This window comes from Mesocricetus auratus, unplaced genomic scaffold (assembly GCF_017639785.1).
Source record: "Mesocricetus auratus isolate SY011 unplaced genomic scaffold, BCM_Maur_2.0 Super-Scaffold_100007, whole genome shotgun sequence".
In the NCBI taxonomy this organism is placed as follows: Eukaryota; Metazoa; Chordata; class Mammalia; order Rodentia; family Cricetidae; genus Mesocricetus; species Mesocricetus auratus.
In genome coordinates, this window is record NW_024429191.1 from 57099103 (window position 1) to 57123068 (window position 23966).

Consider the following 23966-nt stretch of genomic DNA (forward strand, 5'->3'; position numbering starts at 1 on the left):
AGAGATACCTTGCTTAGCCTAGACAAGGAGTGTGTGGAGTGGAGAAGTGCCTTGGTCCTGCCTCAACGAGATAATAAGACAGACTTAGTAGACTTCCTAGGGGAGGCCTTACACCCCCCAAGGAGCAGATGGGAGGTGGGGGAAGACAGAGGGAGCTAGGAGAGGAGGGAGGGGGAACTGGGATTGGAATGTAAAAAACAAAAACAAACAAAAAAAGGTGGCTCAGAGAATGGTCTACTTGTGGGTCCTGACCCCTTTGGGAAGCAAATGAACCTTTCACAGGGATCCTTTAAAACCATCAGAAAACAGATATTACGTTACAATTCATAACAGCAGCAAAATTAGTTATGAAGTAGCAATGAAATAATCTTATGGTGGGGGGGGTCACCATAACATGAGAAACTGTATTAAAGGGCATTAAGAAGGCTGAGGACCACTGGTAGAGTAACTACAGATCTGGAAGCTGGGATAATGTAGCTATAGTAGTCTGGGTCAGTGATGCATTTATTGTGCACCCACATTTTATGTCAGATTGGCAGTGAAAGCATATATCCCATAACTTGCATGGGGCTTATGTCCAGATACTGAGAATTCTTCATGGTTGTTTGATGTGATTGGTTATTTGATGTGGTTCGTAGTTTATATTATACTCTTAGCTGAGTGGACCTTCAAAGTTCTCTCACAAATCCTAGCACTAGTCTCAAGTTACTTCTCTTCCTGATTCCTCACGTGGCTGTTTGAAGCTCTGCCTCTCTCCTTAGGTCCCTATTCTAACTTTTTCCTCACTGTCTACTAGTGATGCCAGGTGCTCTCTTGTATAGGAAATAAAGCCAAAGGATGCAAGGACTGGCTATCTTTCTGTTCTACCCTCAGCCGAGTTTATTATTAATAATAGCCTAGCATTTCTCTACTTCCTGTCTCCAGATCCTATTCTTTTTACATGTTCTCTATCCAGCATTATTTGGTCCTCGGTTTTCAATCTCTTTCTCTCTATGGTACTTCCCTTTAGCCTCACCTCTCACTTCAACCCTCATCTTCTAGAACACCAGTTGAACTTTTTTCCTTCAGTCACCTCCCTGGAAAGAACAGTATCCTCAACCCTGTATATGTGTCATAGCTGCAATTTATTTACAGACATTCAAGTGTTGTATCAGGAAAGCCTCCCTGTCCTCACACACAAGCTAGACAGCCATTTCCACACATGCTACACAGTTCAAACTGCTCTAACCAATGGTCAGTAACTTGTTACCCAGCAGTTAAAGTTACCCAATCCAGCCTTCAGTCCTTATGATCTGCATTATGATGTTGTATGCACACATCGACACCAACAGTTCCCCCCACCTCACTGCATTTGTACACTGTAACTTGAGACCTCTTCATTAACATTTATAATTTGAGTTTTTGTTGTTTTGAGACAGGGTCTCATTGTGTAGCTTTAGCTTGCTTAGAACTCACTTTGTAGACCAGGCTGGCTTCAAACTCAAGAGATCCACTTGCCTCTCTGCCTCCCTAGTGCCAGGATTAAAGGTGTGCACCACCATATAGTTTCAACTTTTATAAATATAAATATAAATGATGAACATTCATTCATATTTATACATCTTGTATAGAAACCAGATTTCATTTCTTTTGGGTGAATATTTAGGAGTGTATTGGCTATGCTATATTTAAGACTATAAGAAACTAGCAAACTGTTTTCAAAGGTAATTATAATTTTACACACACACACACACACACACACACACACACAATACCTCCAGGAAAGTATGAGTTTGATCTACTCCACATCCTTTAAGTATCTGCTAATGTCTATGGTTTTTCTCTTTAATTACTGCTACTTTAATAGGTATGTAGTACTGTCTCATTGCAAGTTTTTTTCCTTCCCCCTGATGTCAGAAGATGTTGAACGCCCTTTTAAGTGCTTCTCAGCCATATCTCTATATTATGATTATTATTATGGTTATTATTTTGAGCAAAGCAATTGTATTCAAGCCTTTGCCCACTTTTAAGGTTTGTTTGCTTCGTTAACATCGTTTTTCCTGGGCTGGGCATTGGTGTCGTTTGCCTTTAATCCCAACACTGGGGAGGGGCAGAGACAAGTGAATCTCTGTGAACTTGAGACCAGCCTGATCTACAGAGCGAGTGCCAGGATAGGCTCCAACGCTACACAGAGAAACCTAACAAAAAAAGTCATCATTTTCCCTTTGGGGAATGCTGAGACCATGTGCTTTGCACATGCTAGGCAGTTTATCTGATACTGAGCTACACTCCTTGCTCAGTTGTAGGTTTTAGTGCTCTTTATGATTCTAATTATAAGTGACCTTAAGATGTGTAATGTACAAATATTTTCTTCTATACTGTAATTTTTAAAAATTTCTGGGCCCTGCCGGGCGGTGGTGTCACATGCCTTTAATCCCAGCACTCAGGAGGCTGTGAGTACGAGGCTGGGCTGGACGACAGCCTCCAAAACAATACAGAGAAACTGTCTCGTAAAAACAAAAACAAAAACAAAAAAAAGAAAAGAAAAGAAAAAGAAAAAGAAAAATTTCTGGGCCCCACCTGTAAACTATGCCAAATCAGCTATGAATGTAGCTCAACACAAAATCATAACATCATTAACACTGAGCCGGGCGTTGGTGGCGCACGCCTTTAATCCCAGCACTCGGGAGGCAGAGGCAGGCGGATCTCTGTGAGTTCGAGGCCAGCCTGGTCTACAGAGTGAGTTCCGGGACAGCCTCCAAAGCCACAGAGAAACCCCGTCTCGAAAAACCAAAAAAAAAAAAAAAAAAAAAAAAAAACCATCATTAACACTGAATTTTTTTTCTTAAAGTTTGTGTGGGGGAAGAGCATAGGTATGTGTTCCATGTACACACAGATGTCCATGGAAGCCATGAGAGTGTCAGACTTCCTGGAACTGGAGTTGCAGGTGGTTGTGAAAGCACCTGATTTGGGTACTGGGACATTGCTTATGGAAGAGTAACAAGTGCTCTTAAAAGGTCCTTGAGTAAGCTTTGTAAATGACAATGTCATGTTGCAAGGTAAAACAAGGTTGAATGTGCCTATATCTTTTCATTATCAAATTTCACTGATGCATCATTCCCTCAATCAAGCCTAATTAAAAAGAAAATAAGTCACCATATAGCTGTCAAGATACTAAGTACAAGTGCTGGAAAAGTGTCCTCTTAGATTTGTCCAAACTGAAGCCCTAGGTATATCATTTATGTTTTTCCACAAGAAGCATCCTGTGCATATCTCTGTATGTATTCTTGTGTGTGCCATGTATATACTAAATAAACACTCTCTCACTGAGCTACAACCCCAGTCCTGGATGTATACTTTAACTGCAATTTATTTCAAATAGTCAAGTACTTCTGTTTCTTCTAGATAGGGACAGTGCCAGGAAAGCCTCTCTGGCCTCATCCACAAGACTAGTTACCACAATAACTCATTTTTCTCCATAAAACCAGAATGAGATGTGCTAATAAATAATAATACAAACAGCTAATATCTTTATGTTTACTAGGAATAAAAATGGTAGCATTTTATGATCATTATTACACTGAATTTTCACAAAAATCTGAGATAAATTCTATCAGTCTTTACTCTTTACAGGAGGAAGCGGGAGATAAAATGCAGTGAAGCCAGTGCCCCTAAAAATTACACCAGCAGCTAAGCAACAGAATGTGAGCCCGTAAAGACTCAAGAACTTAAAAGTAACTTGTCTCATGTTGTGCAGTAAATTACTGCACAACATTACAGTAATTTTATTCCTAGTTTTCCCTCAATGTTCAAAGCCTAGTACACAGGTCCTCAACACATTTGTCTCCTAACCTAAAGATGACACCAAGTTCAAACAACTCCTTCCATTAAATTTCTGCCTGTCACTTCTACACTATTCTGAATAGCTGTCATCTACAATGTTTACAGACGTATTTCTTGGCTCCTAATGACCTACACATCTGATAAGCTTTCTGTTATTATCCAAATTATCGATAAAATGCTACAAACTCCTATACCTGCAATTGAAAATTTACTTTTGACATCTGAAATTTGGATATTCGAGAAACCATTTAACTGAAACATAGCTGCTTAAGTTATTTAAAGGGCTAAAATCGTAGACCTTTTATGCTAGTAGGGCTTTTCATAAAATATTACTTTACCCAAACTCTTTTCTGGCTTGTTGTTTTTCAACAAGTAAACACCCTTTTCCCATTTCATTCACATATTTTCTCAGGGTTCTCATTTGGTCCTAATTCCTTCCTGGTAATCCCCAAGAATGAGAAATGAGATGTTCACACTACTAAGTGAATGACATGAGGGCAAAGGGGTAAAACTTCCGTAAGTGTGACTCTATAAACAACATCTTTTGAGATAGGAATAGGAACTTAATTATAGAAGACAAGGAGCCGGGTGTTGGTGGCGCACGCCTTTAATCCCAGCACTTGGGAGGCAGAGGCAGGCGGATCTCTTTGAGTTCGAGACCAGCCTGGTCTACAGAGTGAGTTCCAGGACAGCCTCCAAAGCCACAGAGAAACCCTGTCTTAAAAAAACCAAAAACAAAAAACAAAAACAAAAACAAATTATAGAAGACAAACAGAAGCAACATAAAAGGACTTTTAGATTATAATATTATTGTCTGTTTAGGAAGTCATTTCAGCAAAAACTTTTTAGGGAACAAATATCAGCAAAGACTGACTATGGCAGTTTGTACCCTATTCCTTGTGCTTTTGGATAAAAGTTTAAAATATTCTTCAGCACCTTCATTATTTTTGTTAGCATGTATACACACACACACACACACACACACACACACACACAGATAGAAAATTCTGGGTTTGGGGCCATCAAAATGGCTCCACTGGTGAAGCAGCTTGCCACCAAGCCTGATGACCTGAGTTTAATCCCTGCACCCACATGGTAGAAAAGGAAAACTGAAAACCAAGTCCTGCAAGTTGTCCATTAACCTCCATATGTACACTATGGCATAAGCCTGTCCCCCAACACAAATGTAATAAAGAATATAATAAGGTGGTACATGGTTTTAACTCTGAAGGCAGAGGCAAGCAGATCTCTGTGGGTTCCAGGCCAGCCGGGGCTACATAGTGAGACTGTATCAATCAATTCAGCCAGGCAGATAGTTCATTTGGCTAAGGGAGTTGCTGCCAAACTTTATGACCTGAGTTGGACCCCCAGGAACCCACATGGAAGAGGGAGAAAACTGACTCCTACAAACTGTCCTCTGATCTCCACATGCACACTGTGTTACTCACATACCCACACAAAATAAATAACTAAATGTAATTTTTAAAATCAATTAATCCAAGGATTATTCAATTCTCAATTTTCCTAAAATAAAGTTTCTCCCAAACTCAGATTCAGGTTTTTTCTTTCTTTTTTCTTTTCTTTTCTTTTTCTTTCTTTCTTTCTTTTTTTTTTTTTTTTTGAGGCACCATCTCACTCTGTAGCCCAGCCTATCCTAGAACTATTATAGCCCAGGCAGGCCTAAAACTTTCAAGTGATCGCCCTGCCTCAGCCCCCTCCTCCACCACAATATACTCTTTATGGCTTAATCATTTATTTGTTTGGTAGCAAGTGCCTTTATCTGCTGAACCATCTCGTCTGTCCTGGATTTTTATGTTTGACTAGACTCAGGTTGGAAGCAGATGATGGCAGTAAAGACTGCCTATGCCTGTTTGCACTCTGTTCCTTGTACTTTTCTTTGGCTTTCATTACTGCCTTGGCTAAAAGTCCAGGGTATTTTGCAGCCTCCTCATTATTGTTTCTAGTATGCTGCTTCTTCCAACAAAAACACCATGTTTATATTATAGGACAAAGACTATCAAGAGGCTGAGTCTTAGGTGCTTTGGTTCTGCACCTCTTATCTTTTTTTTTGGTTTTACGAGACAGGGTTCCTCTGCATTGTTTTGAAGCCTTGCCTCGAACTCACAGAGATCCACCTGCCTCTGCCTCCCGAGTGCTGGGATTAAAGGCATGCGCCACCACCGCCCGGCGCTTCTTACCTTTTTAAAGTGGTTTGGTCAATAGCTTATTAGATATTTTGTTTAGAGAGACTGAAAGTGGCAGGTCCTGCAAGCTCTTTCACTGTCTTAGTTAGGATTTCTATTGCCATAATGAAACACCAAAAGCAACTTTGGAAGGAAAGGATTTAGTCCACAAATCAATTCATCATCAAAAGTGGTGAAGACAGGAACTCAAGCAGGGCAGGAACCTAGAGGCAGGAGCTAATGCAGATACCACGGAGGGGTGTGCTTACTGGTTTGATCAGTCTGCTTTCTCATAGAGCCCAGGACCACCAGCCCAAGGATGGCACCATCCACAATGGTCCTCCCCCATCAATCACTAAATAAGAAAATGCCCTACAGTCAGTTCTTATGGAGGCTTCAAGTGAGCTTCTCTCCTTTCAGATAACTCTAGTTTGGTTCAAGTTTGACATAAGACTAGCTAGCACCATCACAGATGAAGAAGCATGGTAGTTTTATCTGTAAATCCTTTTTAGTAACAGTCAAGTTGAGATCACTCAGATTGGCATCTACTATAAGACACCAAATAGATTTGTGTGCTCTCTCTCCAGTTCTCCTTGGTCTATACAGGAATGCCTCCTTACTCAATAGTAGGAGGACCTGGTCATGCATCAAGACACCTTGCTTCACAGGAAAACTGTTGTTTCCATCACTGATTCAGACAACACAATACTTCCATTCTCACTTCAAGCATCAACAGCAACCTCTACGGCCAAACACCTCACACAGAGTATTAAATTCATGTTCAGGGTTCATTCAATGAGCTTCTGGCAGCCTCCAAAGCTACACAGAGAAACCCTGTCTCAGAGGAAAAACGAAAAAGAAAAAAACTAGATTTTCAGACTTTTGTTTTGGTTTGTGTGTGTCTGAGTTTTCTAAATCAAAGGCATCTTACTCTGTAGCACAGGCTGGCCTTGAACTTGGAGCAGTCTTCTCACTCCAGCCTCCTCTGCACTGGGATTAGAGTCAAGAGCCACCACACCCCCACCTAAAACCTAGTTAATTAAAGCTTATACAACTACAGACAGCTAACATATATTACAACCAACTAACCCAGTTAAACAGTCTGGTGTCCCTATTTTGTATTTCCTGCTGAGGGACTTTAGGTGATTTATCTACAGATACTGATATAAACTGTAGCAGCAAGTGAACCAGTAGTTGTGGCCTATCAGAGTCATTTTGATTTTAACTCCAAGCACCTTCTGCGTTAATAGTATAACTGTGCTGATGACAGAAAACCCCTTTCACACCAAAGGATTTCATGGTTCAAGTCTTGCTGTCAGCTCATTTCTGGTAAAGCTAGGCTATCATGTGGCCCAGAGCTGACACAGCAGCTGCCCTTTCCTACACACAGTTGTAGTTTAACCTACAGAATGACAGCTTCAGTCATTCCTAATCATTAACTAATGTTTTAGGCTGGAAAAGTTATTTCTTAGGGCTTTGTACTATATATAGAAACAATCATTACCCTTTGGGAAACAATGGTTCACTTACTGAAAATGAGTTTAACAAAGGTATTTATTTGGTATGGAAAAATACAGAGCAGTGAGTTGGGTGACACAAATCACATCAGCAGCAGCTCATGTGAGTATATTGGGGTAATTTACTTTAAAATTTTAAAAATTATGGTAAGTTAAAATTTAGACCACACAACAGTCTAGATCATGTCCTCTATCCCAATCTTAGGATTCATATTTTGAAAAAGCTCTCTTACTGCCACAGGAAAGAACTCCCTTGCAGAGTGAAGTACTCCTGGTCTGGAGCTCAGCTTTGACCAGCACATGTTTCCAGCTTTGACCAGCACATGTTTCCACTCTACATGTGATCTGCACTGAAGTTCATGCTCAGTGTAAGAACACAGCATTGCAAGAGCCTTTAAAACTCCAAGATCCTTCTCTAGTGGAAAACCTGTCAAACTTACTATGTAACAGTAACTTAATGCAGTGACCAGAAATTTCTAAACATTTTAAGTATAAATTAAATCAAAACTCAATCTCAGCCATTCATGCAGACAATAGCCTCAAAGCAGATGAACTGAAAGTCATAAATGATAATCTAGATAGATGACTGAGTAATTCTCAAATTTTCTGGGGCTTCTAAGTGATAATCTAGATAGATGACTGAGTAATTCTCAAATTTCCAGGGCTTACAATTAAAAAAAAAAATAAAGAGAGCTGGCATTGGTGGCACACGCCTTTAATCCCAGCACTTGGGAGGTAGAGGCAGGCAGGTGGATCTCTGTGAGTTTGAGGCCAGCCTGGTCTACAGAGTGAGTTCCAAAACACAGCCTCCAAAACAGTACAGAGAAACTCTGTCCCAAAAAACCTAAATAAATAAATAAATAGAGGATGGAGAGATGGCTCAGTGGTTGAGAGCATTGCCTGCTCTTAAAGAGGACCCAGGTTCAATTCCCAGCACCCACATGATAACTCACAGCCTCCAACACCTTCTGGCTTCCTCAGGCATCAGGGACACACATGGTGTACAAACTACATGCAAGCAAACATTCATACACATAAATGGATCTTTAGAAAAATAAAGAGATGTGGCCCTGATACAGCCAATAGATATACAATACCGTTACATAGCCATCTCTCCAGCCGAATGGGTCTCAGTCTTCCTAACGCTTTGAACCTTTAATACAGTTCCTTATGTTGTGGTGCCCCACCCAGTCATAAAATTACTGCTTTATATGTCTAATTTTGCTACTGTTATGAACTGTAATGTAAATATCTGTGTTTCTGATGGCCTTAGCCCACACCTGTGAAAGGGCCATTCAACCTCCAAGGGGTGCGACTACAGGTTGAGGATCATTGCTCTAGCCCCTGCTACAGTCCTTTACCTAGAAGTTTTACTACTTGTGATAGCAAACCAAAATTTAAGTCACTGGTACATGCAAAACTAAAGTGTGTTTTAAATATTAGGGTTTTCTCCCTACATACCTTCTGCAGGTTTCATGTATAATTGTGTTTGCTTTGGTTCTAATATGCTTTTTTGAGGACTGTATTTTCAAAGGACATTAGCTGGAGAACAAAGGCTTTGGCTAGCCATTGGCCAGCTGTGAGTTTCCAGCCAATCACGTGTGTGAGGAAGCAGGCTAGATGCATTCTAAAGTTTTGTAAGTCTATAAATCACTTCTTTCAGGCAGAACTCAGTGCTGATCTTAGAGTTGCAGAGTATAAACACATTCCTTTTTTTTTTCTTTTGGTTTTTCTGTCATTTTGAACAGCCTACAATAAGTATTATTACTTTGATAATGAGGAGAGAGAATTAAAACAGGAAAAATCTCCCTTTCATTCTCCAAAGAAAATTTGTGTCTGGAAAGCAGCATTCTAAAATTGGAACGGCTTTCTTTAAAAAAAAAATGGAAAAAGAAATCTCTAATGAAGTCACATACATACCTGTCAACAAACTAAGAATGCTGAATTAGTAAGCTTTCCGTAAGTTACTAAGTTTGGGGGAAAATGATTTCTTTACTTTTACTAAAGTTGACAGTAAGTGACAGCTAACATTTACACGGTACCAAGCACAGTTCTAAGCTTCTACATACATATTCGCTTGCTCCTCAACAACCTACTATCAACTACATACACTATTTAATGAAGACCATGGGGCACAGAGAAAAAATAATGTGCCTACATTCCATGAGAGACAGAGCCAGGACTTAAGCAGAGGACAGACTTCTAAGCCACAGTGCCACTGTCCCTCTGTGTTTAAATGCTGTCCTCCACTTGCTCTCAACTTTTGCTCAACAAGCTCTTCTACTTTTCCTAAACTCGGGAAAAGAGTATGGAAGGAGTCTAGCTGAACTTTCACTCGTGTTAAATTATGATTCATTTCCAAGTCATTGCTTCAAAGCTACAGGAAGTATAATTTAGTTTCCATACATGCTAGTAAATGAACAAAACTGTAACATTTGTGGTTTTGAGCTACAGGACTTAGCTCAAGGGCAGAGCACTTGTCAAGCACATGTGTGACCCTGGATCAATCACCAGCACTGTTAAGAAGTACATGCACACAAACACACAGGCACACAGACACACAACTAAAACATGAAAGGAAATGAGTGGCACTCTTTAGTAACTTTAACACTGGAATATTTTAATAAAGAAAGGTGCTTTACTGATTGATATCTCTCCTCAAGATTTCTTAGAAACAGTCCCTAAAACCAATTGCTATACCTTTCAGAAATTTCTATTTTATTGAAATATTTTAATCACATCATCACTAATTCTTTAAAAAGCCACATCAATTTTTACTTCCAACTGTGGCTGTAGTACACACTCAAATAAATTCATAATCCCAATTACTGTAATGTAAAGATTCTGGTAAAACAAATACAAAGGTCAATTAAGCATAGTTAAAATCCTCACCAAGCCGGTCAGTGGTGGTACATGCCTTTGATCCCAGGACTCGGGAGGCAGAGGCAGGATGATCTCTGTGACTTTGAGACCAGTCTGGTATTCCAGAACAGCCTCCAACGCCACAGAGAAACCCTATCTCAAAAAACAAAAAAACAAACAAACAAACAAAAAAGTTCTCACCAATCCAAAAACACAGTGTCCACACACTTACTAATTGTTTAGCTTCTAGATTACTTTTAGTGTGCTCAAACTTCCCCCACATTTGTATTACTAAGTGTCCAGCCTTGTGGAAATAAAAATAATCTGAGAAGAGAGGAAATCGAAAAACGGGTGGGATGAAAGCCTTCGCAGCAGCTCAGCGTTAACTTCAGGCATCAGAGAAGCACTGGGTAACTGCACCCTCTGGTGCTCCTGTACAGGTGAGATGACACAGTGAAATGAAGTCACCTGCTTTATTTCAGTTTACTTACACAATTTGCAACCCTGTAGCTCTCTGCTATGGTACATTAAGAAAATTAGCATGTAAGAAAAAAAATCACCTGCTTATGTAAATTGAAGGGTGATTTTCATCCATGCAGACAGAAAGGGGGGCGAGCTGCAATCTAGGCCAAATGACTAATTTTATCTATTTGTTCAAAAGCCTCACTTCACCTTTCTCTGTAGCTCAAAGCAAGAATTTAAGGTCAAGGAATAGATAAGCAAAAGCTTATGTTGTTTATTCCCCAGTACGGAGTTAGCTGTCTGACACCACTGAGTTCTGTTATTTGAGTTGAAGACAAAACTGAGACTCTCATCTAGATAATAAAACCCAACATTATGAAAAGAATCACTGAGATATCTGCTCTAATTGATGGAAAGCAAACATGACAAGGACTAGGTACCAATTTTACCTTCTGCTACTTTGGAAAGCTTCAGAACAAAGGAAAATACCCCCAAGTACCTCAAGACAGACAAGACAATTCCTCTACAAAGAACATGATTCTAGTCTGACATAAATTAGATGACTGTGTTACCTTAGTCACTAACGACTGATTGCCCTTCCCAAATTCACAGCTGGGAGTCAGTCCTTCCACTTACACTGACTGCCAGGCAAATGTGGGCCAGATTGTTCCAATTTTATGTGGTGCTATAGACAGGACACAGGCTTTGTGCTTGCTAGACAGGTGCTCTACAAACTGAACTGTCTCCCCAGGCTTTATTCTTCCTTTTTAAATAGTTATCTTTAACATCCTATGTCCATTAACAGTGATTGGTACAAACATGTAAATCCAGCAGGGGCAAAAGATTAGAACTGTGCTGGTCAATGAGGCAGACAGACCATGTGGCTATGAAAAACCTATTCTAAAAGTGCCTAGTCCAAACTAAGATGTGCTCTAAGCAACTGAATTTTTGTAACCTTAGTAGGAAAATGTAAAATATATCAATAATAATTTTAATAGAAATGACAGTATATTCAATATAATGAGTTAAATAAAACATATTACTAAAAACAACCCCACACTGTGTCTACAGGTCATAAAACCACACTCACAGCTTTCATTATTTTCCTTCTGGGCAGCACTACCCTTTGCTGGGTGCATTCATAAAAGCTCCTTCGTTTGCAAAATCACTGTAGGAAGCCACAGTCTCTCCCTGCAGCAACCTTAAAGCTAGGCCAAGGGTCATTTTCTGGGAAGTCCATCTGCAAATGAGTAAGTCCCTTGCCAATTTCAGAACTTAAATTACAAATTAATGTAAACGTCCCCAGTCATCTTACTTGATGATACATACAAACACACACACACACACACTTATTATTAGGTTTTATTTAAAACTTAAAAAAACCTGAGCAGTGCCTGATTTTATGTGGCTTTGTGCATGCTAGGCAAGAACTCAACCTTCACCCCCAGCCCTCACTCTTCCTTTAAACCTTTGTAATAGTTACTTTTAAACACTTCAATAGCTACCTGTCCTGAAGAAAACTGTTGTGTGGTCACTAGCAGATTTTACTTTCCCATAAATAATGTCACTATGCCTTTCAAATATTAAAGCCATTGTGTAAGACTCTCAGAAAACAGAGGTTTTTATGAACAGGGAAGTCAAGGTTCAGAAACTTTTAATAACTTTACCAGAGTCACAGGATTGTTGATAGCAAAGTCAGAACCAGAATCTATCTTGTCTCTAGCAAGCTTAGTTTAGCATTGTATTATATAATTAGCATCAATGAGCTGGGCGTTGGTGGCACATGCCTTTAATCCCAGCACTTGGGAGGCAGAGGCAGGCGGATCTCTGTGAGTTCGAGAGCAGCCTGGTCTACAAGAGCTAGTTCCAGGACAGCCTCCAAAGCCACAGAGAAACCCTGTCTCGAAAAACCAAAAAAAAAAAATAGCATCAATGAATAAACTTCTCCCAAAGAAAACAATATCTATACACAATAAACATCAAGTTTTCTGGTTTATTAAACTACAAACAAAAACTCAGGTGCTGCTGATACTTAAAATACTTAAAACCTGGAGCTGGAAAGATGACTCAGCGGTTAAGACCACTGACTGCTCAGAGAACCTGGATTCAATTCCCAGTAACCAACAAAAAAAATTTTTTAAATGTCTCTCACACGCATGCATCAGATGCAATCATTCTTTCAAAATCCATCAATGATCTATCTTCTTGGTAACTGCAATAGCCTTTCTCCATGCTAATTTTCCTTGACTTTTAATGTGAGCCAGCATCACCCCTAGTATCCTAACAGCCTCCTACACACAGGGCTGTCATTCATGGTGAATACATTTCCTATCTGACTGAGTTTTAGTCTGACCCCCAGTAACTTCTTCTACCACAACAGAACATCCCCCTAAGGCTCACACAGTCCTTAGCAACACTACCTTTTAATTTAAACATTCAAAGAATTAAATCTAATCCATCATTCTCTTACTTAAAAACTTTCAATAGCTGTCATCTTACAGGGTTTCAGACTTTTTTCATTCTCACCCTCCCCACACACAAGAAATTTATTTTAAAAACTGGGGAGAGAAGGGCTGCTTCGTTGTTAGTGTTTGGCATGCAAGCATGAGGATCTGAGTTGAGATCCCCAGAAACACAGTCTAATCAGGGCGGTGGCATGGGCCTGTAATCCCAGCACTGCAGAAGCATAAACAAGGGGATCTTTAGGGTTTTCTGGCCAGTCAATCTAGGTTCAGTTAGAGATCCTGTCTCAAAAAAGATGAAGTGGAAAACAAGAATACACTTGGCATCAACATCGGTACAGATGTGCACACCCACATACACATTCAAGCGCACATACACACATAGAACAAGCACAAAAATAAAAAATGTTTAAAATTTCCTCTAATCATTCCCCTTGTAAATTTTTATTGTTGTTTTTGTTTTTGAAGACAAGATTTCTCTGTGTAGATTTGGAGCCTGTCCTGAAACTGTAGACCAGGCTGGCCTCTAACTCACAGAGATCCACCTGCCTCTGCTTTCCAAGCTAAGAATAAAGGCCTGCACCACCACCACCCAGCTCCCCTTGTGAAATTTTAATGCCATAGATGCCTTGTGTGTATATATATGGTACTTTCTTGTGAAAAGATGAAGATTCTTGCCTTCTCACCCCGCCACATCAATAACCTCTACTTCAGCATGACTTCCCAACCTCTTTTAGCTCTAGCTCTAGCTCTAGCTTGCATCTCCTACCACCCCATGTGCAACCAAGTGGTTTCTTGCATCTGGGCCCATCCTACTATGATAAAAACACAATATAAATTTACATGAAGAAACTGCCCATTTGCCAACAAGCAGGTTTTCTTCCATGAATAGTATACCTTTTCTAGGAAACAGCATACCTTCCACCAAGAATCCCTTCTCTATGCTCTCAATACTATCCAGGGACCACCTAGGTTACTGCATTTATGGCACTGAATTATAACTATCCATTTACAACTCTCCCACAGGATGATTAAATCTCTAATTCTTATCACCTACCACAGTGACTAGTAAACAGTCATATATACAATACACCATATAATCAGAAGTGAAAATAACGCATTGTTAAAGTTATTGTTGCAGAGTTTTGTTTTGTTGAATTTTTGTTTTCTTATTTAGATAAGGTCTTATTCTGAGCCCATTACTCATTATGTGGTCCAGACAGACTGCCCTTAACCTTACAGCATTGTTCCTGCCTCAACCTTCTGAGTGCTGGGATTACAGACAAGAGGCTGAGACATCATGCTCATCTTCCTAACTAGTTTCAGTTTTTACTAAGGTTTTGTGAACTGAGAGTGAGAACACTATTTTACAAATTACTTAGTTACTATTAATTCCTTCAAGACAAGACATGACCCTTAGAAGACAAGATACTTCCTGTAACACAGTACAATACACCACAAACAGAAATGACAGAAGCAGCTTGAAAAAGGCTTCCGAAATCAGTCAAGAACTAAATATCTTTACTTACTGGCTCTTAATAGTGCCAGTCCATAGCAAGCTAACAACAAAAATATACGGACTAGTAAGTCCCAAGTACCAAAAAAACTTTCATTGACAGTAGATTTAGCCAAACTAATTCAAACTACAGATCTGAACCTAGGTGTAAGAACACATCACTATCCACATCAGACACCCCTGTTTACGTACCAGTACTCCCACTCACACCATTACTGTTAAAAGTTCACTCTCAGCATAGCTGTTCCTTAGAAGTTATCTTTCTATAGTTTCAGAGTGCTAGAATTTTGCTAGTATTTCTTGGTTAGGCACCTCTGAACTACCAATGAAATCTATCATGAATTGTCACATGCTCATTGAGTACACTATAACTGATGCCTCAGGCATTCCCTAGGTTAGCCCCAAACAACAACAGGATCAAAGTGACAAGCTATTTTGGATAGAAATTCATTGCTGATGTGCATTAGATGACCCAGTTAACAAACCACTGGAGTAGTATGGATACAGAGGGAATCATAACTAAAACCCAAACATAATCTACCAAGCAGCTTCATTCCATTTACTGATTAAATGACAAATGGAAGCAATTACTTTGGCCTTGACAATTTCCATCAAATATAGTAAATCAGTATATCAAAGCAATATATAATATATGAAGTTGATCCTTGAATTTACATCAATAAATCTGAAAATTTTTTGTTTGTTTGTTTTACAAGACAGGGTTTCTCTGTAGCCTTGGCTGTCCTGGAACTCACTCTGTAAACCTGCCTTTGCCTCCTGAGTACTGGGAATAAAGGTGTACAACACCACTGGGCTAAAAAAAAAGTTTTAAGACAATAATAAAACAGCCACTCCATTATCTCACACAGAAGTCAATAAAAACTTGGACAAGTTCAAGTCATAAAGGAAAACATTCCAGAATGCTAGTAGAGGTCGTTTTACATCAAAGAATAACTTTGATCTTCAGATGTCACGCTTTGCAGGAAAAAAGCAAGAAATCTATATTCACACATACATCCAGTTAATGCTTTTGACAAGTATCTTCCTCTGACATAGCAAACAGAAAGGGGAACTATATCAGCCTCCAAACTGAATGATGTTTAAATCATTTAATTTAGAGATACTGCTGTTTTAGCTGGTCTGAAAGGTAATTTTTTGAAATGTACTTTTGTTTTCTAATTTAAAAAAAAAGTCTTTCTGTCAGGTGGTCACAGTAGTGCATACCTTTAATCCCAGCATTCAGAAGGTACAGGCAGGCAGATAGAGATCTATCTATCTATCTATCTATCTATCTATCTATCTATCTATCTATCTATCTATCTGTTAGAGGCCAGCCAACTACACAGAGAAAAACCCTGTCTTGAGAAAAAAAAGTATGTTTTTCTAAGTTAATATTCAGTAGTACATCATGAAATTAATCTCCAATAATAAAACAAGTTTAATCCTTGTTATATTGTGGGTTTTTTTAAAAAACATAATCTTCACAGAGTTGAAATCTAAAATAATGTTGAATATTACAGACTACAGGCTCTCAATCACCAAGAAACAGATACACTAATATTAGACTGTAACTTTTTATCCTCTAACTCCTCTTTGTTTACGATGAAGAACCTGTAGTTTTCAAAGATAAGTTTATTTGTAGTTGAAATTAACAATATAGATTTCCACATTGCTAGTTTCACACGGATGCTCTGTTATGTCTAGAAGAGCAACCATTTCCTTTTTATGGCTCAGGCTCTGCTTCTTCAAAGTTCTTTGCACAAAGCAGACCCCTGCCCCCCAGAACCCAGCAGTGCCTGTTAATCTCGGCTAATAGAAGAGAAACTTCTCTACACTACAGAATAGCAAAATACACTTTTAGTGTACTACTTTTTCTGGAGAAACTAAATCCAGAATTTTTCCTCAAACATCCCAAAAGCATTCCCCAATTTTTTCCAACATCTAATTTCATACTTACAGAGTAAGAGTACCACAGAAAACACCTCTAATTTTTACAAGATGAACAAGTTAGAAATCTCTGCCATGCATTAAAGTTTACACTGAATAATTTTTCATTTAATCACACATATTTCCCCCACCTCACAGGAATTTTACTTTTCATCTAAACACAAATGAGTTTCCACTAAAGCAACTTAGACAGTGATGATATCCTTCACTTGTTACTTCCCAGTATGTAAATCCACAATAGTTTCTACAAAGGCACAGATGTCTAGAACACTTGCTAAACTACACCCATATTAGTTCTATTTTGTTGTTATTTGACTGAGAGAGTACAAGAGTATTTTTATTTTCTCCTTGGCTCTGAATTCAATCTTTTATCTCCTTGGCATGAATACAACTGAGGGGAACATTCTATAGTAGTTTAAAGTCATGCCTCCTAAAATAATTTGCATGTTGATATCATATGGTAAATCTGATAACCTAGAAGATTTTTCTGCACATTAACAAAAGCATTTTGTCCTTTTTTTAAACCAGCAATAACTACAGTGGCATCCAGTGAGGACTTACTATATACCAGATATATTGGTTTATTAAGATCATCTCATTTAACCCTAGTACCTATCTGACATAAGCACTATGATCTATCCCTATTTCACAGACAGGGGACTGAAAGAGTCAACTATCAAGATCACAAAGTTTAGTGATAAGTCACTGAGTATGACCACAGAAATGCTGAAGTTTTGAAATGCAGATGAAAGTAACTTGCTGAAGATAGTAATATAAGCCAGGAGTTGGTGACACACGCCTTTAATCCCAGCACTCAGGAGGCAGTGGCAGGCGGATCTCTGTGAGTTCGAGGCCAGCCTGGCCTATAGGGCAAGTTCCAGGACAGCCTCCAAAACAATACAGAGAAACCCTATCTTGGGGGGAAAAAAAAAAGATACTAATATAAAAACATTCAAAGCTTCCCAATTTTATTTGAAGTACAAAGACAACAGACTGGATGAATGCAAGGATCTTTGATCTTTTAATTAATCAGACAAACCAAAAGCTAAAACATTAATTTTATAAAGCATAGGCTTTTCTTGGACTCACTTTTATCAGAGAAGCATGTAGCATTAATCCAATCTATATTTTATGTTGACTGTCAAAACCACCTGGGTTTAGCAGCCCTCAAACTGCTCTTACGTGGTCAGCTTACTCCAATTCTTTAAACTGCACACTTCATAAGACGCTGAAGCACTTTGTCCCCAAAGTTGTCACATTTTTAAAGCATGGTATTTTTCTCTAGCAAAGGTGAACTACAGACAAAAAGATACATTTATATTATCTTCACCAAATGACAAAAATTACTGTTTGTGTTTTGTTTCCGTGTCCCTATGGGCACCCAGAAGTCCTGACATTTGATAATACAGGTCAAATTATATATGATGTTTTAAGAGCCAATGAGCAACATCTATCATTGGCAATGAATGTATCTCAAGCTACCCCTGATCACATTACCAGGTAAGCTGGAACTCTTACTTTGAGATAAAACACAGCAGACAGTTGTTAATGAAACCTTAATTGAACTGTCAAAGCACCATCTTTACCAGCAAGCTAATGGGTAATGCACTAATTTTATACAATGTCCAAGACTGATATGTTATTCTCCAGTAAAATTCAGCAAAAAGATAAATCAAGTCAGGTACACTAAATTGTTCAGTAATAAATATGAATGGTAAAATACTGCATCATTTCTATGAATATTTCTCCTTGGCTGCACTGAAGCCTAGTATCCCTCAACATTATATCCACCTTTTCGGCCATTAGCTAATACCCCCAAAGTGCATGTCCATAAAAAAAGAGGGGGAACAGATATACTTCCCCGTCAAAAAATATTCAAAAAATGACTGACTGAATCTAAGTGAATCTTATGATACCCAGGATAATTACATATAGAGAGTACTGACTTAAATGATGTATCACTAGAAGAATATTCTTTTTTTTTAAGGATATACTTATGTTCTCTTTAATTATTTCAGGAAATAATTGTTTCAGATGCAAAAAAACTTATTAAAAAGAAAAATCCTGTTTTAGTAGGTTAAATGGTGAAAAACCTCATCAATACCTGGAATTTCAGCACTTACTGACAATTCATTCTGGTTTGATTATCAAATCTCTAATTTAGCAATCTTAGGTCACACAGCAGTTAAATTCCAAATAAGCAATTCAGACAGCAAGTCATCAATATGTAAATATAAAAATAGAAAAGTATTTGCATACTAAAAACACACACCTGGTACTCTTCCCCTTTTTCAAACTAAATTGTATTTCACCTAAAACAGCTGATAACAACATTCCTGCAAGAACTAGCAAAACCCGATTGTGAAATGAAGACAGATCAAAAAAATTTTTTGAATTAAAAAAAAGAGAGACCATTTGAGGACACAAGATGGCAGCCACCAGCAAACCAACGAAAGAAGCTCAGAAGGACCCAAACCCACTGTCACCTAGATCTTGGATTTCTAGCCTCCAGAACTGAGAGAAATAAATGCCTATTGTTTACACCAAAAACAAAGAAGTCAGTAGATCAATCAATCAAGCAGCAAGGAAATCAGTAAATGAAAAGCGCAGCAAGATGCCATAGCATTGTCCTAAGGTGCCAGAGGAAACAAACAAGACTTGTAGACCAGTGCTTCTCAACATGTGGGTCTGGACCCCTTTGCAGATAGAAGGACCCTTTCACATGGGTCACCTAAGACCATTAGAAAACACAGATATTTACCATTTATAACAGTAGCAAATTACAGTTATAAAGTAGCAACAAAGCTAATTTTATGGTTGGGGTCATCACAACAGGAGGAACTGTATTCAGGGTCACAGCATTAGGAAGGTTGAGAACCACTGTTCTAGACTAAGCATAGTTGGGCACCTCTGCAATCCCAGCACTCAGAGGCATCAAGATCACACCAAACTTGCGGCCCAACAGTCTATACAATTGAGTTCTAGGCCAGTATTGAGACTTTGTCTCCAAAAGTTACAAAAAAGTACTTTGGTATATAGTTTTTACCCTCAAAGAACTTACAGTGTATTCAGTAAGGGAAGGCAAACACAAAACCACAGAAGATGGTGTCAAGTTCATGGTGCAAGGGACTGTTTACAAACTTCTAGGATGGATTCCCACCAAGCACTTGTGGATTTTCAGATATGAGCGATTCCTAACACCCTCTACCACATTTGCCAGATGAGATGCTAGAGCACTTCTTTTAAGTTTTTACTCTTGCCATAAACCTGGAAACTTCTACAAGTCAGCCGGGCATTGGTGGCCTTTAATCCCAGCGCTTGGGAGGCAGAGGCAGGCAGATCTCTGTGAGTTCGAGACCAGCCTGGTCTACAGAGTGAGTTCCAGGACAGCCTCCAAAACAATACAGAGAAACCCTGTCTCGAGAAAAAAAAAGAAAAAAGAGAAAAAAAAAAACTTCTACAAGTCACATTGCCTTTTGACAGAAAGATAGTGAATAGCACACTATATTCATAAGTACTAAAAAATGTTTCCCTTTTTGTAGTCCTAGTTTTCAGCATTGGCACAACCACATCTAAAAGATCCAGATATTCAAAAGTTTGTTAAATGATGACAAGAGTTAAAGCAAAGAATCAATTTTCTCCTGCTCTCCTCCCATCCCCCACAATTCGGAAATCCTCAAGGGTCAGGTAAGGAATGGAAGTTCATAGTGGAGTCCCTGGGGAGAGTGCTATGGAAGAGAAAGAGGAAAGCGGGAACAGGCAGGTCCCTGAACAGAGTGACTGAAAAGGAACCATTATGGCCTACACTCTTTCCCACTAGGAATCCCATAGTCCCTGGAGAAGCAGGAATGCAGCAATAACCTCCTTGCAGGCTAGCTGAGAAAAACTGGACTCTTGTTTTCTTCATTTTAAAAAAAGAATTAAGAATCAGCTCATTTAGGTGCCAAGACTATAAATTCTGAAATATGAAAATAGCTAATATGTAAATAATACCTAGCTGAACTTTGGCCTTTAAAAACAAAGGCAAAAAGGAATTATTTACAGGCTAGTTTCAAAGAGTTCTTTTTTGTGATGGGTACTTTGTTGGACATTAAGAATCTATGTTTGCATGCACTGAAAATATGAAATCATTTCTCTACACCGAAATTATTAATTCTTGGGAGGAGGAAAAAGCCATCAGTTCTTTTTCTTCACCAACCTTCCTAAGAAAGGAAAATACACAAAGGTATTGCATCTAACAAATCTTTAGACTTTTAAACATATCTGACCACTATCAAAAGTAATAGCAGTTTCATTTGTTAAAGTATACTTCCTACCAGAACAACTGGCCAAGGGATAAAAGCACCCTAAGACTCAGTGACACCACGTTATAACAAATGTGGGCCACTGCATAGCTCCAGTCTACTAACCTCATTTGTGCTACTCGTGTGTGATGCTATATTTAATGCATTCTTATCAGAAGGCCAAGCTTTATGCTTCCCAACTTTAGCTTTACAGTTTAAAATAAATCACTCAAGTGATGATTTTTAACTGGCTCAACAATGAAACCTACCTTTCTTCCAAAGGCCAAGATCACAAATACGGTATGAAAAGACATAGTGGGCAAGAAAGTTGTTTACACTAAGTATATTCTGCAGGGGACTATTACAAATAAATCAAGTTGGGGGAGTCAGTGGTTGACACCTGCTGTAACTGAGCAGCCAACTAGCACACATGAGATGATCAAGGTCTTTGTAGAAGTATTTAACACATCCACCTACTGATCTTACACTCAGTAGCTCACTGAGGTTCTTAACAGGCCAGTGTAACAGTATGCAAACTTGTGTCACTCAGGAGAAAGTGCTCTATCACCATCTGTCATGACTCAAAAAGTCAGGCCTAGAGAGCCAATACATCAGGCCTCATCGCCAATGAGGGTGGTTCCTCGAGTTGAGAAGCTTGCTCTACTTTGGTCAAGATGAAGTAAACCATGAATCATGGATGGCCCTGTGACAACCATGTGGAGTTGTGTTTTTGATACTCACCAGACAACACCAAAGGCTCCGTATCCAATAGGTCTATCCGGCTCAATGTCCAGCTGCTGTTGTGGATGATGCGAGTGCTGATGGTGGTGCGCCTTAACTGTAGCAGCTGCGGCAGCCTGTACCTGAGCTGGGGCTGCTGCAGCTGGTCCAGGAGCTTGACCCGGTGCAGGTGATGGGAAGTATGGCTGTTGTTGCCCAGGGTTTAACATGGCTGCGGCTGCGGCCGCTGCTGCGGCTGCCGCAGCTGCCGAAGACGTATGCTGTTGTACTGGGTGTACAGCAGCAGCCGACCCCGGATGAAGGTGGTGCTGAGGGTGGTGGTGGTGGTGAAGGTGAGGAGGAGGAAGGTGTGGAAGGTGGTGATGGTGGTGGTGGTGGTGGCCTGCTGCTGCTGCAGATGTACCGCCATTGTAAGCCGCCATCATTTTTGCGTTGGCTCTTGCGCCACAAAGAGACATTCAAAAAAATGCCCTTAGATTGGAAAGCAAACTGGGTCAAGCTGTCATTTGGCCATTTAAAAAAATGAAAAAACCACTCACTCCACCTCAAAAAACATAGAGCATAACTGGCTTTATGTCTTCATCAGTCAATCCAGAGGAGTTAGAGGATCTTGGGTGTTTGATTTTTGGGTAAGAGTGTGTGGAAGGGTGTGGGTTGACAAAATAAAAGTTAATAACATAAAGTAAGGGGGAAAAAAGGAAAAGAAAAAGGAAAAAGGGCCCCTTCCCCCCAGGATTCCTGCCACAAGTGGATACTAAAACTCCATTCTTAATGGGGGGGAGGTTCCAACTTTGAATGTGAGAATAAAGGCCAAACCTCCCGACCCCCTGAACTCCACACACGAAAAGGATCTGGTAACACACCACCCTTAGAATCTTGTAAGAGGGTTGACTCATCTACCCCTTCCATTCCCACATCCTTTTCTAAACACCTCCCACCTCCTCAAAAACACAATTTTTAAAAGTCCAACCACTCTAAATCAAAAAGATGAGGGGAAATTGCCAGGGAAACCAGCTTGCAGTTTCCCCCCCCCTCGGATTCTCAAGCCTTCCTACATCTCCCCCTACTCCTAGTCTGGTTGACCTGATTGGGGGCGGGGGGGAAGAGGTACCAAACTTTGCTGGGCAGAATGAGCCAGGGAAGGAGGCTGAAAGAAGAGAGTGAGGCGAGGAAGCGACAGGCAGGGCAGAAGAGGAGAGAGAGAACCCCGGCAAAAGTGAAGGGAAGGAGGTGCAGGGAGGCAATGAAAGAGCGGTGGGCAGCACTCGGACGGTCAGACACAGGGAACCGCCCCGGGAAGAGGTTAGGGTCCCGGGGCCAAAGAATAGGAGCCCCGGGAAGCGGGCGGGGGACGGTCGGAAGCAGGCTGACTCCTGCCCCCGCCGCCGCCGGCTGCTAGTGCTGAGGAGGGTTGGGGGGGAGAGCGGGTGGGTCCCCCGCGCGACGGCCCCTGTAGGGCTCAAGGCTGCTCCGTCTCCCCCTTCCCCCCCACCCGGCTTCCGTGCCCACGGTCGCTTTCTCCACAGCCGCCGTGCCCGCTTTCTCTTCAGCCGCCGCCTTCTCAGCCGCCGGTGCCGCCGCGGCCGGACTCACCTCCCCTAGCAAAGCCGGATAGAGCGGAGCCAGCGGCGGACACGCGCAACCAGCCGCCGAGGCCCCGCCCCCGCCTCACATTGACCGGCTGCCCTAGCCAATCCACGCCCACCTGTCCGCGTCCGCCTCCAATCCCTGGCCGGAAGCTTCAGACAGGCGCACTGTTCGACCAGTGGCAACCAGGTGTGGGTCTCCTGGGGAAATCCCGCCCCCGAGTCGGGATGGGCAGACAGGCAGACCAATCAAAAGACAAATTTTGGCCTGATCGACAAGCCTGAAAGCCAATTAAAAACCAAAGATCTCCGTGACTTTTTTTTTTTTTTTGCCTCTCTCCTCTTTTCTTTTTCTTCTTTTATTTTTTTGGCAAGAGCAGGAAGCTGCGTGCTAATCCCGCCTGCAAGATCTAGAAGAGAGGGGCGGAATGAAAAAAACCAATCATGAGCCAGGAACAAAGAACAGAGAAACCAATCCTTGGGTTGAAGACCAAGTGGGATGGAACTGAGTACAGATAGACATATAACTGGACAAATGGGGAAAAAAGATTGACATAGGTCCCGCCTTTCACATGTCCTATTGGG

The 23966-nt window shown here is 40.3% G+C and overlaps 1 protein-coding gene across 1 annotated transcript in view; it reads right to left on the reverse strand.

Annotated features, from left to right (window-relative positions):
* Nlk (nemo like kinase) overlaps window positions 1-23461 on the reverse strand; it is a 120469-nt gene extending 97008 nt beyond the window's left edge. Inside the window, exon 1 of the mRNA XM_005076999.4 lies at window positions 21796-23461. Coding sequence (XP_005077056.1) covers window positions 21796-22253 — 458 coding nt within the window. The 5' untranslated portion in view covers window positions 22254-23461. The remainder of the gene's footprint in view (window positions 1-21795) is intronic.
* Window positions 23462-23966: the final 505 nt, after the last annotated feature.